The sequence below is a fragment of the Corvus kubaryi genome, unplaced genomic scaffold (genome assembly GCF_017639235.1).
Source record: "Corvus kubaryi isolate FWS band 111438036 unplaced genomic scaffold, C.kubaryi_AGA036_p1.0 37152, whole genome shotgun sequence".
NCBI classification, from domain to species: Eukaryota; Metazoa; Chordata; class Aves; order Passeriformes; family Corvidae; genus Corvus; species Corvus kubaryi.
This window is the reverse complement of record NW_024581040.1, coordinates 664,034-684,104: the sequence shown is the minus strand read 5'-3', so window position 1 is coordinate 684,104 and position 20,071 is coordinate 664,034. Positions and strand designations below refer to the sequence as shown.

At 49.5% G+C, this 20,071-nt stretch overlaps 1 protein-coding gene across 3 annotated transcripts in view; it reads right to left on the bottom strand.

Annotated features, from left to right (window-relative positions):
- The window catches only part of NSF (N-ethylmaleimide sensitive factor, vesicle fusing ATPase), a 74,843-nt gene that overhangs the window by 37,929 nt on the left and 16,843 nt on the right, over window positions 1–20,071 (bottom strand). For all 3 annotated transcript variants that reach the window (XM_042021615.1, XM_042021614.1, XM_042021613.1), the window contains exons 3-8: window positions 17,346–17,445; window positions 14,499–14,538; window positions 10,550–10,716; window positions 9,171–9,278; window positions 8,486–8,561; window positions 3,809–3,964 (exon numbers count right to left, since the gene is read on the bottom strand). In XM_042021615.1, the coding sequence (XP_041877549.1) occupies window positions 3,809–3,964; window positions 8,486–8,561; window positions 9,171–9,278; window positions 10,550–10,716; window positions 14,499–14,538; window positions 17,346–17,445 (647 nt within the window). The remainder of the gene's footprint in view (window positions 1–3,808; window positions 3,965–8,485; window positions 8,562–9,170; window positions 9,279–10,549; window positions 10,717–14,498; window positions 14,539–17,345; window positions 17,446–20,071) is intronic.

Here is a 20,071-nt window from a genome sequence, read left to right as displayed (position 1 = left end):
TTAAACCATAACAACGTGTCCATACAGAATTTGCTCTTTGAGGCCTCTACAACAAATAATGTGCCACAGGAGTTAGAGAAATCCCCTCCCTGCTGCAAGTCACGACTCTGCTTCAAAGCTTGGGGACACCAAAGTGAAGGAAAAGAAGGTCAGCAGGAGTGTTTTCTTTTCAAGTCTGAGAAGGGACTTCACAGTTTTGTTACAAGTTACAGCTCCAGGCACCAAATATCAAAAACATTGCTCCAAGTGACTAAATACCAGTTGGAGTGAGGGGGAAAGAAAAAAAAACAAGAAGAGAGAACACTGTTCTAGGCAAGAGCACGAGGTGCTGAATGAGCTGGATTTGAAGTCTCAGCAGAAAAACCAGCATTTACCATGGATGGGAAGAAAACACAACATTTGTCAAATAAACAGAAGAGCTTCAGCTGGAGCAAGAGGCTGCTCTGAACTGCAGCAGAGAGTAACCAAAGCCAGATTCCCTTCAGCACAGAGTGACACAGCTGGATGGCACAGGCATCCTGAAAGGGCTTGGAAAGGAGGAGGATTCCCTGGAAACAGGGCTTTGGAGGGCTGTCCCTCAGGGAGAACGTGCCTGGTATCTCCCTCCACCTGTGCCCCCAGGTGTGAAGTTCCCTCCTCAGAAGTGTCATTCCTACGAGTGAGGCACCAAAATGTTTCCACAGATCTTCCTCAAGCCTCATCCAGGTGAGGATTTAATTCCATTTGGCAGCCACAAGATTATCAGGAGTCAGGCATTAGTCAACCTTCCCTGGGAGGGTGGGCAGGCCCTGGCACAGGGTGCCCAGAGCAGCTGGGGCTGCCCCTGGATCCCTGGCAGTGCCCAAGGCCAGGCTGGACGGGGTTTGGAGCAGCCTGGGACAGTGGGAGGTGTCCCTGCCCATGGCAGGGGGTGGGACTGGATGGGCTTTAAGGTCCCTTCCAACCCAAACCAGTCTGGGATTCTGTGTCACATCACACCAACCAGGGAGTTGATCCAGCTGAATACTGATCCTATAAACTGTTTTTATTAATAGTATTTTTTGCTTCCAACTGTATTAGCTCCCTACAGAGCCATGCACGCCCAAAGCTACCACAGCAGGGCTGGGACATCCACAGATGGGAAAAGCCAACGGCCCCTTCCAGGAGGGAACTCAGGCAGGGTTAGTGCCCAGCTGGGGCTGATGAAACATTTCTGCTCTTGGATAAACCAAAGCTTGAACCATCAGAGCAGTATTTCCCCCTTTGGATGATATGGTTAACTAACATTGATTTATGTGCTCCAAACCCAGAGCATTCCTTGGAAGTTAGATAAACCACACACAAATTGCAAGTAATGCTGGAAGGGTCTGTAGAGGCTCTGTGTAGTTATGGACAGAAATATTTATTGCGTTTGGCGTGGAAGCTGCAGTCTGGGAGCACTGGGCAAAGAACTCAACTGGGTGAGCACTGCAGCACCAGGGAGCAAGCAAATTCCTTCTTTTCCTTTCCCAATAAATTATTCACCAAGGTGAACAGCTGTCACACTGACATTTCAGATCTGAAATATAGTTAAGAGCAAGTTATAACTAAGGCAAAGAAAATGAATGTCAGAAAGTTTTTGTTTTTTCAAATTTCAGATAAGCTCTTTAGCCCTGGGGTTAATCAGAGCTTGGGAGCACTTGCTCCCAGCCCAACTTCTTCCTTGAAAAATGCCTCTGTGTGCAGCCTGGGTGTAAACATGCACAGTAAGGGTATTTATATTTAATGCAATTTAATGGGGCACACCTTTAATTCATTGCCCAAGCTAATCCAAATACCACTGGTCCTTCACAGAATCTTTGTCTTTCTTTATTAAGCAACACCAATTATCTTTTACCTTCACATGTGGTAACAGCCAAGGACTCTGTACTGCAGCCACAGAATCAGAGAACCATGTTTGGGTTGGAAGGAATCTCAAAGCCCACCCAGTGCCACCCCTGCCATGGGCAGGGACACCTCCCACTGTCCCCAAGTTTCCCCAAACCCCATCCAGTCTGGCCTGGGACACTGCCAGGGATCCAGGGGCAGCTACAGCTTCTCTGGGCACCCTGTGCCAGGGCCTCCCCACCCTCTCAGGGAAGAATTTCTTCCTGATATCTAACCCAAATCTCTCCTCTTTTAGTTTAAAACCATTCCCATTCTTGTTCTATCATTATCTGTCCATGTAAAAAAATCACTCTCCTCTGTTTTATAAAAGCCCCCTTAGGCACTGGAAGGGGCTCTAAGATCTTCCCAGAGCCTTCTCTTCTCCAGGCTGAACAGCCCCAGCTCTCCCAGCCTGTCTCCATGGGAAGATTTCATGAATACACACAATAGTTGCTTCAAAAGGTAAAAATATTTCAAGTACAAAGAGGCTGGCTGTCAGCAACAGTGCTGAGCTGGACACCAGTGCCTCTGGGTAAAAGCTGTTCTTTCCACAGCCAGCACCATTTCTCTGACTTCTCCTCTCTGCAGAGCAGTTAAATATTTAACAAATTTAAGCATTTTATGTTCCCGAGCAGAAGCAGAGAAGCTGTATCTCGCTCACAGCCACAAAACCCACAGGACCCAAGAGCATCCCCCCAAAAGGCCTCAGCTCTCAGATCGACAGGAATTGAAAGGCAGGAGAGAGAGAATCAGGCACAGGCTGGAGCCAGCCCTGGGGTTTCTCCACAGTTCCTCCATACGTGTCCAAGTCCCCAAGACAAGACTGAAGGCACATCCCAGGGAAGTTTACTTTGCATCAATTGCACAGGCCCTGGAAGCAGACACGCTCCACACACCCCCGCACAAACAGGATGTATCTCCTGATGGAAATCTGTTTTGTAATCAAAATCTTGATTGCTTCATTTGTGGGGAGAGGGAAGGTGGATCAGAAACATAAACATACAGAAATTATACAGCTATGGATTTCAAGTTCAAATATGAACCCACAGAGATTATATTCCGAGAACAAGGAGCAGCCAGAACATCCCCAGCCACGTTCTGTGACAGAATCAGACACCTGCAGCTGCACACTGCTTACTAAAAATTAAACCCTGCACCATTTATCTGCCTGCCAGCACATGTTTACCAAGTACTAGGACTGCCTTTCCTTCCCTCGACCCAAAAAGAGAAGTTATATTTAGGATCTGTGCTTTTATTTCCCAGACTCCAGGACGTGCCACGGCCTGTGCATCCTCCCCAGCATTTCCAACCTGACCAGCAGAACTCATACCCTATGCTGGGTTTACTGGGCTCAGGCTGGGGGAGGACAGGGCTCATGGTGCAGCTGCCAGGAGAACTGGGAGGTAAAAGAGATGATGGCAGGAGCATTAAGACAGAATTTCCTCTGAGCTGTATGGACCGATCATGGCCAGGCAGTCAGGAAGAGGAGCAGTGTCACTGCTAGGGGTAAATGAAGCATTCAAGGAGGGAGCGTTTCACAGAATCATGGAATGGTTTGGGTTGGAAGGGGCCTTAAAGCTCATCTCATTCCAATCCCCTGCCATGAGCAGGGACACCTTCCACCAGACCAGGCTGCTCAGAGCCCCAGTTTCAGCACCACCAGAACAGTATCCAGTTAAACCACGTGTCCCATTCCTTCAGACATTCCATGTGCAGGGTTGAGTGTTTCTGTTGGATTTGTCCCCCTTCCCCAGCCAAGTGACAAGAGTTCAAAATACATTTGGGAGCACCAGGGGAAGAGGAGACTCTGTTGGATCCCCCAGAAACTGCAGCACCACAAGGGTGTCAGCTGTGTCCAGCCCTCACATGCCAGGGCCAGGCCTGCACCCTGTGGCCCAGCCACACTTCTCCAGGTTACACTCACCCATTTGCTCCACAATTTCAGGTGGGAAAACCCGGGAAGCAAAAGCTCTTCGGAAAATATCTGAGAATTCTTTGTCCAGGCCTCCAATGCCCATTTTCTCAAAATTCCAGTCTGGGTTGATGATTGACTGCCGGTTCTCCTTGGTCTTTGATTTACCTGCAAAACCCAAGAAAAGGTTTCAAACACAGCCCAGCAGAATCCCAGCACACACAGACACCAGAACAGCTCTGCAGGTCAGACCCCAGCCCATGAACTCCGTGCTCAGTTCCAAACGTTGGCCAGGAGGACACACTGTGACAAGGACACGAGGACAGGACACCAGAGACACAGCTTAGTAACTGATTTTCCCAGCCTTCCAACAGCCCATTTCAGGGGTTTCTCCAGCCAGGTGCTGCTCCCCTGTACTGAAGAATCCACAGTAGATTTCTCTGCCACAGATTCACGCAGGTGCCCCTGGACCCACGTAACCCCAGCACCAAGAGTGCCCTCAGCACCCAGCTCCCATGGCTGCTCCCAGAACCAGCATCCACCCTTTTCCAGGCCACCTGGGATGAGAACAGGTTTGTCCTGCATCCTCCTCAGTCCTGCTTTTTCCAGGCCCCACCTGTTCTTCCTTGCACAGCAGCAGCTCCACACTGGAGCCCTTGTTCCTCTCTGTCTTCTCTCTTCCTCCCACACCCTCTGATGGGCAGATGGACCTGCAGGTGCTGCAGCTTGGTTGTACCTTCAGTACAGGCACAGAATGATGGATGCTCTGCTTTGTTCATATCCCTCTATGACAATATGTGATCACTCTTAACAGCCACATTTATCAATTCCTAACAGGGCCCAGGCTGCACGAGCTGGGTCCAGCATTCCCTTGATCCTACCTGGGATCTGGGCCCACCACAGCCATCAGTTTTACTGAGGTCAGGAGAGCTCTTCCTCCCACACATCATTCACAGTTACTTGTATTGAATCTCCTCTGCCATTTCCTGCCTCAGTCACTGAGCTCAGCCAGAGCCAGCTTGGGCACCTCATTGCTCCGGCTTTTCCCCATTTATTCAGTAATTACAGCGAGCAGCAAAGGCCCAGAGGAGATTCCCACTGAACTCCACTGACATCAGCTATTTCCTCCTTCCCTTTCATCCCTCACTGACTCATGCAAGGACCTTCTCTCTCATCGATCTGTTTTGATTCTTTTTTAAGAAACTTTGACAAAGAACTTTGCTGGAGGAGCTTTGACAAACCACCAGCCCATGTCAGCCCCTGTGCCAGTGCTTTCTGATTCCTGTAATGAACTCCAGTGGGATCATGAGGCAGGACTGCCCTTAGACAAGACAGGCTGCCCCTTCCCAGTGTATCACTTTCATTAAGGTATACTCTAATTTAATGGTTTATTATAGTTTCTGTTGATTTCTTCTGTACAGACCTCAGGTTCAAAGATCGGCACCTCTCCAGACCTTTTCCAGAATCCTTTGGAAAGGAACAGCACACTCACCACTCTTGGTCCCCAGATACTGGAGCAATTTGCAGGAAAGTTACATGAAATAATTACTTTACAACTCAGAAGAACAAAGGCTAGCCCTGGCAAACCACCACGGTTCCCTGTCTGTTCCATAACCACTTCCAAGTGCAGCCAGACCCCTGAGCACAGGTTTGCAGCCCTTTAACCACCTCCTTTCCCTGTTGCTGACAAGCCACTGGCGTTACAGCCTCACAGAGCTCCTCACTCCCTCTGCAGAGGAGCTTGGAAGTACTCAGAGTGTTCAGGAAGCAGAAGACAAACACAAATGCTCCTGGAAGGATGCTGGCAAATCCACGGAGTCTCACCTTGGGTTTATTCAAGGGAGCCTACAAACAAGCACTTCTGTCAGTTAGATCAACCTTCCACAGGGCTTCCAGCATCCTCAGCTACCAGGGAAACACACAGAGATCTGACAACCCAGGGAAAAAGCAAAGGCACTGACAAGTATCTTTAACTCCTGCAGAAATAGGATGTTTCCTTAGAATTCCAGTGCTTTAAGGGTTGCCCCTTAATGGTTTCCCCAGTGGAGGCCATTCCCATCCTAGAACACCACAGAACCACAGAGATTACAGAGCCAGAGGTTCCTGTGGGTTGGAAGAGACCCCAAAGGTCACCCAGTGCCACCCCTGCCATGGCAGGGACACCTCCCACTATCCCAGGATGCTCCAAGCCCCATCCAACCTGGCCTTGGACACTGCCAGGGATCCAGGGGCAGCCCCAGCTGCTCTGGGCACCCTGTGCCAGGGCCTGCCCACCCTCACAGGGAGGAATTTCTTCCCAATACCCAATCCTGCAAACAACAAGTGTGCATTTTGCTGCTCTGTTCCACAAGCTCTTCTAAGAGGTGCTTCAAGTTCAGCCAGATAATGAATGAGCACCAAGAGTCCAGGAAGCACAGCAAACAGCAGCTCTGTGTGAGCTCAACCAGACTCTTTAATGCTGGTCTAAACACATCTGGAATCAATATTTCAATTCCAAGGGCAGCAAAACAAACAAACAGGAACGTGCCTCTGGGTAACACGCCAGGGACAGCCCAGCAGCACCTGGGACACAGAGCACCTACAGCCCTGCAGGGAATCCACAATTCCCCTGTGTTTATCATCCCAGTGCTGCACTCCAGCTTTTAGGTCAGACCCCTCAGCCAGGGCTGTTCCTGCTCCCACAGAGCTTGGCCTACACTCCCCCCTTCTGGCTGCACCTCAGCACGGTAAAATTCTTGCAGCTTGGATTAAAACCTCATCCACTGGTTTCATAACACAATTTTATGCTAAACAGAAGAAACAGAATTGGCTTTTAAAAAAAATTATTACAATTCTTCTCCATTGAAACAATGCAGGCCCTTTACTGAAGGCAGAGCTCAGTGACACTCACTTCACTTTCATCTCCTCTCTCACAATTCAATTATTCAGAACTTTACAATTCCCCAGAGACAACAAAGCACATTAAGCAGCTCTGCCTCAGATCAATGAGGAGATTAAATGAAGTACCAATTTGACAGAAGTAAATCGAGGCACAAGAAGCTCTTTTGTCTTATCTGCAGACAATGAAACCAAATCCTGGGGAAGGGCCCCTATTCCCAACCCACCAGCTCTCCCACAGGACCACTCCTCACACCCACACGTGCCAGGAGGGAGATCACAGGTCATTGTATGACTCTGAATATTAACCAGGTACAATCCCCCTGCTGCTGTGACTCAGTGAGCAGGGTTATTTAACACACCCCCAGCTGTCCTGAACGGGTGTAATCCCCCAGTCACGGCTGGGAACTCACTGCCCTGCCCCTGCAAGTTTCATTTGGTGCTATTAACAGCTGTATCCTCGTTAAGATGCTTAATTACAGCCATCTACAACCCAGCCTACAGAGCTGTGTTGGGGTTTCAGCACAGGCTGAGTGTTCAGATCAAAACTCTGATGAGGTGCAAGGTGTGGTTACACAACAGCCTCACATCTTCCCTCTCTCTGGAGTGACTGTGGCACAAAGTCCCAGCCCCACACGGGAGGGAATGTGGCCCTACAGGGCAGCACCAGACCTCAGCCCCTGCCACAAGCTCCTGCAGTGCTGCATGAGCTGAATTCTCCTTTCCTAAGTGGCTGCTACCCTCAGATGGTTTTTTCCTGTAATAAGTACTCACAGCACTGAGCACTCCCAGCCAAGCAGAGCTGGGCTTTGAAGCCTACCACAAAAATAAACCTCGTGGCTCCCTGAGCCCCCACCCAGCAGCTGCCCCAGCCACTCCTGATCTGTGCAAGAGCAGCAGCAAAAGGAGGAGCTTCCTTAGCTCATGGACTCTGGGAGAAAGGAACAAAACAGGGAAGAGAAACAAGAGAAAAATAAAAGTGTCTGTTCAGCCTTGAATCACAGGCAGGAAAGAACAGCCAGAGCCACACCACCAGCAAGGGAAGGATCTGCAGCTGGAGCTTGGAAAGAGTCACCCACCTCATCCCACTGGTAAGCAAAGGAACAGCCAAAGGAATAGCAGGTGTCCCTGATCCCCAGAATTCAGCGCAGTCCCTGCTCCCCAGGAAGCCCCCACAGTCCCAGGGCACACAGAGCCACTGCAGGGAAGGGCTTCAGTGCCCACTCTGGGGCCCAGGTCCCACCATTCAAACTGGTGGCTCTGTGGGAACACTCCAGATCCAGCCCGACCCCCACACCACTTTCTTTCCAAAGGAATGTGTGGAGGACACGCCAATTATTCCCCAATTTCGTTGATAGCCAAGTGTGATATTGTACACAGAGATTTGTTTTGTTGAGGTTTCAGAAAGTGTCTCTTCAAATCAAAGTTCCCAGTTGTGCGAACAAACTCGTGTGAGCAGTTACACACACAGTGCCCCCTGTGCTGTTCTGCAGCTCCCATGGCCTTCCCAAGAGCAGGACTTTGACATTCTGATTACACATTTAGAAAAGCTCTCCATTTCCTAATCTCTTCTCTTTTAATTAAATTTAATGGGAGAGCTGTTGGCTTGTTACTGTCTCTGAAAACATCATTCTCTGATGTTTGAAGAGTTAAAATATTTCAACCAGCTGCTGTCTGCTGGTCCATTTGGCCTTGCTAATCTAAGCCTGGGAGTGAAGAAAAAAAGAAACAACCTTGAGGCAATGAAGTCTCCCAGGCCTGAAAAGCAGCAGATCTCAAGCATTATTTCTCTGTTTGGGTGCAGGAACTCACCAATCAGATTGAGAGAGGAGTTCTCAGCTTTCTCAAAGGCAACTTGACTGTTTCCGAGAACCAAACCAACCTCGATCTGCAAAGGGAAGGCAAAGAAATAATTACATTAATTACTATCAGACTCAGCTTCAGATTGCTCCAGATGTGCCCCAAGCACATCTCAGAAGGCAGGAAAAAGCAGCAAAAGCTCTACTTCAAAAGTCACTGTGAAGAATGAAAAATACCAACCCCTCCTCTAAAACAAACATCATTGAATGCAGAAGCTCACCAGGTACAACAACCTGGCTTTTAAAAGTTACTGGTGTAGTTCAAACCCAAGTATTTTATTTCAGCAATATCTAGCAAGTAAAGGAGAAAATAAAATCATGTCCTTTCTACAGAAGGGAAAGTCAAAACTGGACATATCTGGAAGACAAAAAAGCTCAAGAGAGGCAATTTCCATGAATTAGTACTTAGAGATCAAAAGCTACTCCTTGCATCCTCCCCAGCTCTGTAGTTTAGTGGAGACTGCACTGAACTGCAAACGATGCTCTTTGTCTTCTCTGACACAGCAGACACAGCCAGATGAGCCAGATGTGTGACTCCTCCAAAGGCAGAACACCTAAACTGCTCCTGGTACATGATCTGGTCAAGACTTGAAGCTCTGCAGTCCCCAAGGAATGGACAGGAGTTCCTGGGAGCCCACCTTCTGCTTTTTGCTTGTTCCAGACTCCCCTTTGAGAATGCTGGGGTCCATGGCTTCCATGTCCTTCACCAAGAGCCCAAAAAGCTTGTCATTAAAGCTGAACACCAGCTGTGGAAAGAGGAAAAAACATCTCATTAAAAAAAGCTAAAAAGGATTCTGACAAGACTTCCAAGATTTGAAGGAAAAGAGGCCTGAAGACTGAGTTAACCACCCAGCAACTCCCCTGGAGTTTTTTCCCTGTAAAGCTCTGGGGTGCTGACCTTGTGCTTTCCCTGCTCCAATGTAAAAGTAACAGACCTAAAGTTGCAGAACATGAAGTCAGCTGAAGAAACTCAAAGAAAAAATTTCCTTCCAAGAAAAGCACCAACTTCCCCTCCCCCTTCTCCCCAGCTCAATGTTCTGTATCATCTCATGACATTTTCCTCTCACTTCAATAATTGGTGCTAGTCATAGAGAACAATTTAGCTCAAAACTTTCAGACCTTCTGCATTTCAGTTTGACAAGGACACTTTAGGAATAGTGCTAACAAGAGAGAGAATGAATGCAACGAGAGGTAGGGTCCAATCCACAGAAAACCAAGCTGGGTCTGCACAATTCCTTTCCTTGAGTTTGTATTTCCAACTGCCTTAAGATTCAGACCCTGCAAGTTGTAAATACTGTGAGAGACCACCCTCCACCTGTTTTGAGAACAAGGCAAAGCAGAGGTTATCACACAGGGCTTTGCAGGGGCTGAAGCCCATCTGCTGCAGACCTCTGCAGGCTCAATCACAGGGACATCAGCTTTCCAAGGTCCCCAAGCAAAATACTTCATCCCTGTTTCACTATTTAAGTCCATACAGTAGCAATAAATCAGAGAATCCCAGAACAGTTTGGGTTGGAAAGGACCCTAAAGCTCATCAGGTTCCACCTCTGCCATGGGCAGGGACACCTTCCACCACACCAGGCTGCTCCCAGCCCCATCCAACCTGGCCTTGGACACTTCCAGAACAAGAAAATACCCTGTACTTGGGAGGTGCCACTGAGAATTAATCAAAGGTGTTTGTCTTGATCTTATAGAGAAGGAGGCAAAAGTGACTCCCCAAAAGATTCCAGGAGTTGCCATGCCCACATCCAACCAGGCCACAATGAAGAGAGACCTGAGCTCTCCCAAGCCCTGGGATTTTCCTCACAGATTTAGGATAGGGCAGATTCTAAACCCCTCTGCCCATGCTCTCAGATCACAATGGTTTGACTTTTCACTAAGACACCCTTCACACAAAGAACAATTCCTGCCCCTGACCCGGCCTTTGCAGAGCCCTTGGCACCCTCAGATGTCCCTCTCAAGCCCACACGTGGTGTTTTAGCCCAGTTCAGCCTCAAAGCCCCAGAGCAAAGCCCACCTGCTGGCCCACGGAGAAGGCCTGGCTGTTGAACTGCTGGATGAACTCTGCAGCCATCTTATCTGTGTCGTAGGGGTTGGAGTCGATGTTCTTCTTCTGCAGGAAGTCAATCTCGATGGTCATGGTGCCAATGCACTGCTTGGTCTTGTCGAAAGTGTACAGGGAAACTGTGGGAAAAAACAAGAAACAGCACACTTCAGGACAGCAAGGTCCCCACAGTGTATGAAACACGTCTGGCAATACACATCCTTCCCTTGAGAGTGAGTAAAACTGAATATATTATTTCTGATAGAGACCCTTATTTCTCTTATATCCATGTTCAACTACAAGGTAAAAAATACAGGAGATTTTCCACTGAAAATCCCTGCATTGCTATAAAAACTCTTAATAAACCTTTAAAACACCACACAGACTTTGGGGGATGAGGACAATGAAAGCAAATCCAGACATGCTGTGGTCCCACGCATCTGTATCTCCACCCAAGGGTTTGGACACATCTCTGGGAAGCCCAAAAGCAGCATTAAGGGTAGTCTTGCCCAAAAGCAGTGACAAGAGGCCATCACTGGTCTTCTGTGGCAGCAGGCTGCCGAGCTTTTCTCCAGGTGAGGCAGCAGAAAGTGAATTACTGCACGTTCAAGTGCAGCAATGCAATCTGTCAGCCTAAAACAAAGCACATCATCAACTGCCCCTCATCCCTGACACTGAGGAAACAGCCCCCACCCCAGAGGTGCCCTTGGGCCTATCCTGACATTTCCAGGTTACCTTCAGTGATGCAGAATCACCTGAACAGAAAGCCAAGGGGCAGGGAAGGCACTGAACAGTCACTGCCAACCTGATCCCACAGGTACAGCACGTCAGAAACAGGAGTGGAAAGAGGGGAAGAGGATGGAAAGGGAAGAGCAACAAAATCCACAACTCCAGGGACACTGCTCAGCATGGGGGACCAGAGGGCAGGACCCCACAAACAGGCAGGCCCAGCAATCCACAAACCAGGCTGCAGCAGAAGCCAGTGACTCTCCAGAAGACTGAGGAACATTAAAGGTTTGCTTTGAATCCGGAGAACAAAGTCTCCTCTGCCACAGAGGTCATGGCTAAGGATGAAGCAGCAGGAGGGGAATGTGGGGAAGGTGCTCCACTCAATCTGTGATTTCCTGTCCAGCCCTTGGCAGCAGAACTGTTCCAGAATAAACCTGCAGATGCTGAGGTGTGAGGGCAGAACAAGCCCCCAGCATGGTCTGCTGCAGGACTTGTTCATGTGAAGGGACCAAGGAGAGCCTGTCTCTTGCTGAAGGAGTTACCAGAAGACACAGCACACACACCAAACATCCTTCCTGGGATGAGCTGCCAAGGACAGATCTTCCAGGAAACAGGGATGAAGATGAAAACTCCAAACTACTTCCTGATCTACTGCCAGTTCTTTCAAAAGGGGTGTGGCAGCAGGGTTATCCCTTTGGTCTTGTAAGCAAACACCAGGAGCTCCTCTCACCTTACAGGTCACCTCTGGGCAGTTTCCTTTTTCTTGCTGAACCTCACGGCTTTGTCAAATAAAAGCTTCTGGAATATCAGTGTCTGGATTTGGTCACATCACAGGCCTGAGGTGTCAGCTGCACACGAGCAGCTCTTACATCCAGGACAGAGGGGAACCCCCAGTGTGGGGCTGCAGCCCAGCCAGCAGTGCACAGCACCAGCTCCAAGAGCCTGGAATGTCCCAGAGAGAGGCCAGCAACGCAGCAGGAACCTCCTGGCTCCAGGAGGGCAGCAGGGACCTCCCTGGGATGGGAAGGCACCTGAGACAGCCTGCCTGGCTCCAGCTGTGCATCTCTAATGGAACACGGAGCTGGTGCAGCTGAGCTGCATTAAGGCAGGACAGCCACATCCACCCAGGGCACTCTCCCTTCCCACCAGGAAAACCACTCATATGGAAAACCCTTAGTGTATCATCAGGGGCTCAGCAGGACTCACATCACTGCTCCACAGTGGGCTGCAGTTACAGCTGATATTTAAAATGCAGCTTCCACATTATCAGGGGACCAGGACAAAGCACGAACCCCGGTAAATCACTGGGTTTGTGAGCACTTCTCCCTACCTGCAGAATGCCTTTACAAATCCCTTCCACCCAGCAGGGAGTCAGATGACATTTAGTCACTCTGCACAGAATCACTGCATTATTTTTGTTAACACAGGCTCCCACGTAGCTGGGAGGTTTACAGTAAAGCCCAGGACAAGGACAGCCACAGACTGCTCTAAGAGCTGATCACACAGAATATTGGTGCTTCTTTCCCCAAAAGACCTGAGTACTGATCTATAAGTGAGTTGGCACACGATCAGCAGGCAAACAAGGGTGAGAAACAAATTAATTTATGGGTCTCCCCCCATTATAGGTCATTTTTCAGTTAAAACAAGACCAGCTAGCAAAAAAGTCACAGGTTAACAGAATCACCAAGGCTGGAAAAGGCCCCAAAGATCACCAAGTCCAACCATCAACCCAGCACCACCACCATGGTCACCACTAAACCATGTCCTCAAGTACCACATCCACTGGTTCTTCGAATATTTCCAGGGATGGTGACTCCACCACTGCCCTGGGCAGCCTGTTCCAAGCCTTTACAACCCATTCTGTGAAGAAATTTTCCCTAATATCCAACCTGCACCTCCTCTGGCACAACTTGAGGCTGTTTCCTTTCATCCTGTCCCTTGTTCCCTGGGAGAAGAGACCAAGCTCCTTCCAGGTCATTGTATGGAGTAGGAAGGTCTGCCCTCAGTGTCCAGGTTAAAATCCTGGCTTTCAAGCAAGGTCTGTGAAATATCCAGTTGTGCAGAGAGGCAGAGACACCCACTCCAGCCTGTCCCTACAAACACAGCAGACTTCACATCTGAGTACTGATCCATGCTCATGGACCTGCAGAGACCACAGGCGCTGGGAAAACAAACAGCCAGAAGGGAGCCTCCCCAGGAGCACCTCACACCCACAGCTGCACCGCTTCCCAGGCTCAGTCCTCCTCATTCTGACACAGGATGCAGCCATCAGCTCTGCCCACAATCCCCAAGGAGGAATTGAATTCCCTGGAATCACTGGAAGCAGCTCCAGAGGCAAAGCAGCGGCCTCATGAGCAGCGTGCTCCAGTGCAGAGAGCACGAGCCAGCCAAGCACAGAGCAGGTCACAGCAAGGGAGAGGATGAGCTGCCCTCCCCAGGAGCACAGAGGTGACTTCTGATGGTCCAAAGAACAAACCTGATCCATTACCTGGACCTGCTGTAGCAAAGAACACAGAGACCCTCCTGTAAGAAGCTGCTGCCAGGAGTCTGGTCAACATTCCAGCAGCTACAGACAGGTTCAGCAGCTGCACCTGTACCTGACAGTGATCCAAAGCAGAGGGAACAGTGACATACAGCACCAAGTCACAAAAGAGCCAACTGGTCTCCTCCAAACCTTGGCCAAGGCTTGGAAGGCTCGAGGAAGATGTGAAATAGGAAATTCACCTCAGCCCTTCACCTTGCTGCAGAATGTTCTGGTCAGTTATTGGTGCAAACACCAGTGCTGCTCCCAGAGCTCAGCACTGCAGGGAACACTGCTGCTCCTGGCAGCTCCTGGCACTAAAATGTCCCCATTCATTCCAGTGCTGATGCAAAGAAGTTCCCCAAGGACAAGAGTTAGTGGGAGTGTTCTCCAGAGACCCAGGAACAGGCTGTCCAGGACACTGATGTCCCACACAGAGCCAGGCTGAGATACCAACAGGTGTCTGGAAAAACTGCCAAAAGTCCTCCAGGTCTGGAAAACATTAAATGCAGAAAGGCTGCAGAGAGGAGAGCAGTTCCTTCACTAACGAGGGCCTCACATCACCTGGAGAAGGGCTGGAGATCTGAGAGTTCCCAATTCAGTTTCCCTTCAGGATAGAAACATGAATTCAGCTTTATAAACACATCACAATCCCTCTGCTGGTCCACTCACCATCGATCTCCTGTCCAATGGAAAGGCCGGCCCATTTTCTCTGTAAAACAAGACAAAAATGTCAGAACACCTGTCCTGCAGAACATCTGTCCTTTCAAAGGCAGCCTCCTCACCCAGAGGAGCAGGATTCCCGGGAGAACCTTCAGCAGCAGAAAAAAGGGGCAGAATGGAATATCCCAAACACCCCCAAATTAACAGGAAACAAGTCAAAAACATTGAATAATCTCTTTAAATAATTCTATCTTGTGACCTCAGAAGGTTGTTCTGCCCAACCTCCTTCAGGTTACTGGTCTCCCCACCATCCTGGAGGCAGAAGTTGTGCTGCTGGACAGGGCTTTTTGTCCTTCTGCTAATTTCCTAGCAAAGCCCAGGTTCTGAGCACTCCACAGGTGCCAGAATGGCTGTTACACACCCCGTGGGCATTTTAAAAGCTTGTTCTAATGTGCTCCAAGCTACAATATTACCTGAACCAAGAGAACCAGTAAGAATGAAACTGTTCAAATCCTTTAGGTCCCTTCAAATTCCTTTAAAAAGATTCGTGCTGTACGGAACTGCAGAAGTGGGAAATGGTTTACAAATTATGTGACACAAAAAATCTATAACCTTTACAATTCCACCAGTTCTGGCTTGATGATTGCAAAAATGGGGTTTTCCCAGTGGCTGCTGCTGCATTACAGATTGGCTGCAGTGTGTTCACAGCCCTCATCACAGGCTATGCCATGCTCACAGTCCCTCAGATATCAAATAGAGGCACCAGTCACGGACACGTGTAGGTGTCATTACACACAGCTCCAGGGAGCTCCCATTTGAAAAGTTGTAATTTATGGTCATTTGCATTTGCCTTTTTGTCTGGGAGAAGGAACACAATGACTTTGTTCACAAAGTGAACATTTCCCCCTTTACACCCTCTCCAATGTCCACAGAATCTCCTGAGTTGGAAGGAACCACAAAGGATCATTGAGTCCAGCTCCTGCCCTGCACAGACACCCCAACAGCCCCACCCTGGGCATCCCTGGCAGCACTGTCCCAATGCTCCTGGAGCTCTGGCAGCCTCGGGGCTGGGACCATTCCCTGGGGAGCCTGGGCAGTGCCCAGCACCCTCTGGAGGAAGATTAGTGAGGATCTTCTCTGAGGCAAGAGATACAGCTCAACTGCCATGTTCACTTGGCTGGTTTCTGCTAAAGGTTTCTCATCACTGTGCAGCAGTTCAGATTTTAGGCTCTCAGGATACAAAATTTGTCACACCAAAGATTACCACAGAGCAAAGGTGGTCAAGAACTCCACAAGAATAGTGAATGAACAACAAGCAGATGTTCTGGAGGCCTCAGAGCACAGACATCACCATCCCTGAACAGGAACAGTGAACACGCGCTTGGTGTGAGACTGACTGCAACCATCCAAGGCTCTGGGAAACCCTGGGAATTAACACCCAGCATGAGGAACACCCCAGTGCTCAGAGGGCTAGAACAGCTCTGCTATGGAGACAGGCTGAGGGAATGGGGGTTGTTCAGCCTGGAGAAGGCTCTGGGGGGATCTCATTGTGGCCTTTCGATACCTAAAGAGGACTTAAATCTGGGGACAGACTTTTAAGTAGGGACTGCAGCAATAGTACAAGGGGAAGTGGCTTTAAACTAAAAGAGGGTGAATTCAGACATTTCATATGGTGAAAATGGTAAAACCCTGGGCCAGGTTGCCCAGAGAGGTTCCAGGGAACATTCAAGGTCATATTGAACAAGGGCTGTGAACAAACTGGTCTAGTGGGAAACGTCCCTGTTCATTCAGCCTTTAAAGGCCCTGTCGAACCCAAACAGCTCTATAATCCTACAAATCAAGCACTCACCTCCCAAAAACTGCAACATTCCCTACACAGCCCCTTCTCCACAGGGAGCACCAGGCCTCACCCCTTGGCAGAGGGGCTCTCCTGGCTGCACAACAACAACTGCAACATATAAAAATCAACACAGTGACCAGCAGGAGATGCTTATGCTGTTAAAGTCAGTGCACTCAGGTCACTGCTGGGCAGTTTGGGCATCACAAACCACAGCCAGACACTGGTCAACATAACATCCCCTACCCACTCCTCCAGACAGACCCAGTTCCAACAGCACATCAAAAGGCAAAATGTCATCTGGGGGCTTGTGCCAAGACGTGCTGAGGAAAAAAAAACCTCCTGCATTTGCAGCACAGAGACTGGGCTTTGGAGCAGTCACTGGCAGGGAGATATGAAAGCACTGAGTCAGAGACAATGATTGCTGCAGGTTCATGGGATGACACTCAGGCTGAGAGTTAAAAGCTACAAGCTTCATTTTTTGATTTAGAAGTTAATTATATTCATTATTTATTCTAACCATCACTTAACATCTGATGATGACTTAATTAAGAAAGCCAAGACAAAGGGGTTTTGAGGTTCTTTTATGCATTTCCTTGCACTTTTCATCTAAAAACACTACCAATGACTGAATGTAGTCAATAAAACTTCTGGCAGGTCTTAAAAAACACAGCAAAGAAACCCTGTAAAGCCAAGGGAAAACAGGGAACAATAAAGATTCACAGGGAAGGGCAGATATTGCTTCGTCTTTTCTTTTTCAAATCGTTTATTTCTGGTGGATTTTTAAAAGGTTAAATTACACCTTTTCAGGTATCTTTATCCCACCATGCACTAAAAATATATCAAAGTAATGTAAGCACAGTCACTTCAGTTGTAGCACAAGTCTCCTTGAACTTTTGCTGGCAGAAATCAAATTTGCAGCATACATTTACTCCAGCTAGAGAACTTATCTTCAATCCTGATCCCAAAAGAGATTTTGCTTATTCTGTAGAAGAGTAGAAAGTCCAACCACGCCGTACCTGGGGCAAGCTGAAGGCGATGCTGCCAGGGATGACCGAGGGGTGGGTTCTCAGTGTGAAGATGTATTTGTGGTTGGGAGAGGTCTTCACCACAACATGCCTAGAAAAGAGATCAGTATTTTACTCTGGTGTGTACCAGGAGGGTTTTGCATTGTTCACAGCGCTGTGAGAGCTCAAAAGAAACACCCAGCTTATCTCTGGGGCTGCACAGGAAAACCACAGCCCGACGCAGGCGCGCAGCAGGGTGACAGAGCCCATCACCCTCGCTGCTACAGTGGCATCTCAAAGCCCAACTGCAAGACTTTGCACCAAAAATTACTATTTACATCCCCCCCAGTAGCCCTTAACTTCAGGACTGCACTGCAGAAATGAGAGAACCAAACCACAACCACAAACTGAGGCTGCTACAGCTAAAAATCAACGCTGGTTTCACATCTCAAGCATTAACACCAAAGCATCAGTATCTTACCCCCAACAAGCACTGTCCCCAGCTGTGATGCCAACAAGAAGTAGATGCAAAGCCCATACAGGGATCTGAGTGTATTGTTTAGAAGTTTGACAGCAGGAAATAATGGGAGGAATTTCTGTACAAAAAGTAAAATCACACAGGCCCTGCAGCTGTTCCTCCTGGCACAAGTGACCAACTGATCTTGAACTCAGACAGCATCCGAGTGGCTGGAAAAACAGCATCACAGTGTTGGAAGGAGAACCAGTGGGAAAGGACCTGGGGGTGCTGATCGACAGCAGCTGAACAGGAGCTGGCGTGTGCCCGGGTGGGCAAAAAGGCCAAGGGCACCTGGCCTGTATCAGAAAGAGTGTGGCCAGCAGGCCCAGGGCAGTGACCGTCCCCTGTGCTGGGCAGTGGTGAGGCCACACCTTGAGCACTCGGGTCAGTTCTGGCTCCTCACTGCAAGGAAGACACTGAGGGGCTGGAGCCTGTCCAGGGAAGGGAACGGAGCTGTGGAAGGGTCTGGAGCACCAGGAGGGAGCTGGGGGGGCTCAGCCTTCTCACTCTCCACAACTCCCTGACAGGAGGGAGCAGCTGGGGGCGGGGTTGGCCTCTGCTCCCAGGGAACAAGGGACAGGACAAGAGGAAATGGCCTCAAGCTGTGCCAGGGGAGGTTTGGATTGAACATCAGGAAGAACATCATGGAAGGGGCTGCCCGGGGAGGTGGTGGAGTGCCCACCCCTGGAGGGGTCCAAGGAATGCCTGGACATGGCACTCAGTGCTCTGGGCTGGGTGACAAGGTGGGGATTGGCCACAGACTTGACTCGATGATCTGGGAGGCCTTTTCCTCAATGATTCTAAGATTCCATTATAGAACAGTTATAAAACCAGAGCAATACAAGCAGTCAGGAGCAGACACAGCAGCAGCCACGGCATGTGCCTGTCTGTCACACTCAGAATTGAAGCTGTCAGCAACAAAGATACTCAAAAGCTGCTTCTAGCTCTCCTCAGACTATGCCTGATAGCTCTTATCATGTGATAGGCAGACAGCTTGCTGGCTCGAGAAAGCAAAACCAAAGGAGGCTGGGATTTGTGTGCTCTGGCAGCAGGGTGATGGTGGAATCAGGGTTCACCTCATCTTCCTCTCCCACTGCTGGCACTGTCACACACTGGGGTACACAAGGCACCAGCTCCATGGGATTTTACCCCTCACCAACCCCACAGTCAGGAAGGGCAGGATGAGCTGTGCTGGCAGCCAAGGCCCACACTCCTGGCCCTCCTCCCTCCCTGCAGTCCATGTTTTCCGTGCACATATGCTCCCTGTACTTTCATTTGCACAGCCAAGCCAGCACCATCCAAGTGAGGATCTGCACTGGCTCCATCCTGTGAGCAGAACAGCTCCAGCCACAGGCAGGAAGGAACTTATGGCCCTTGGAGACAAGAGGAAATGCAGCCCAAACCAGGAGCCATGGCAGCCCAAACCAGGAGCCATGGCCAGCTGCCACCTGCAAATCCTTCCCAGGCACTGCTGGCACTTGGTGGCCTGGCAGGGACAGAAGCATTTTCAACACACCAAAGTGACAACAGAGCTCCCAGCTCAGGCAGACACTGAGCTGAGTCCCCACTGATTCTGACCCAAAATCACCCATCAGCTGCCAGGACACCCCTCCCTCTCCTCCTCCTTCTGCCCCAGGCATAAATCCAGGAAACTGGTATAGGTGGTGAAGTTCCATACAAATGTTACAGGGGAGAACAAGGCATTTATTAGTGCTGCATGGCAGCCAGGGAAGATTTATGGAGATTGAAAGACAGCAGATGTCACTCCTGCCTTCAGGTAGGAGGATCCAAGGAATTACAGGCTGGTCAGCCTCACCTTACACCCTAGGGAAGTGACAGAGCAACTAATCCAGGAAGCCAAGCATATTAAAGCACAAGAAAGTGACTGGGAGTCACTCTGAGCATGGATTTAGGAGTGGTCAGCGTGGATTTACAAAGGAAAATCCATCCTGACCAGCACAACGGCTTTCTCCAATGAAATGGTGAGCTCTGGGGCTGAAGGGAGAGCTGGATTTATCCCAACATTAGCAAACTTTCCACACTCCTGGCACAACCATCCTCAGACACTGCTGTGATACAGACTGGGCAGGGAGGGGGGCTGGAGGCTGAACTGCTGCACTTGGGGCTGCGGCCAACGGCACCAAATCCCACTGCAGGAGAGCACTGGGTGTGCAAATCCCACTGCAGGAGAGCACTGGGTGTGCAAATCCCACTGCAGGAG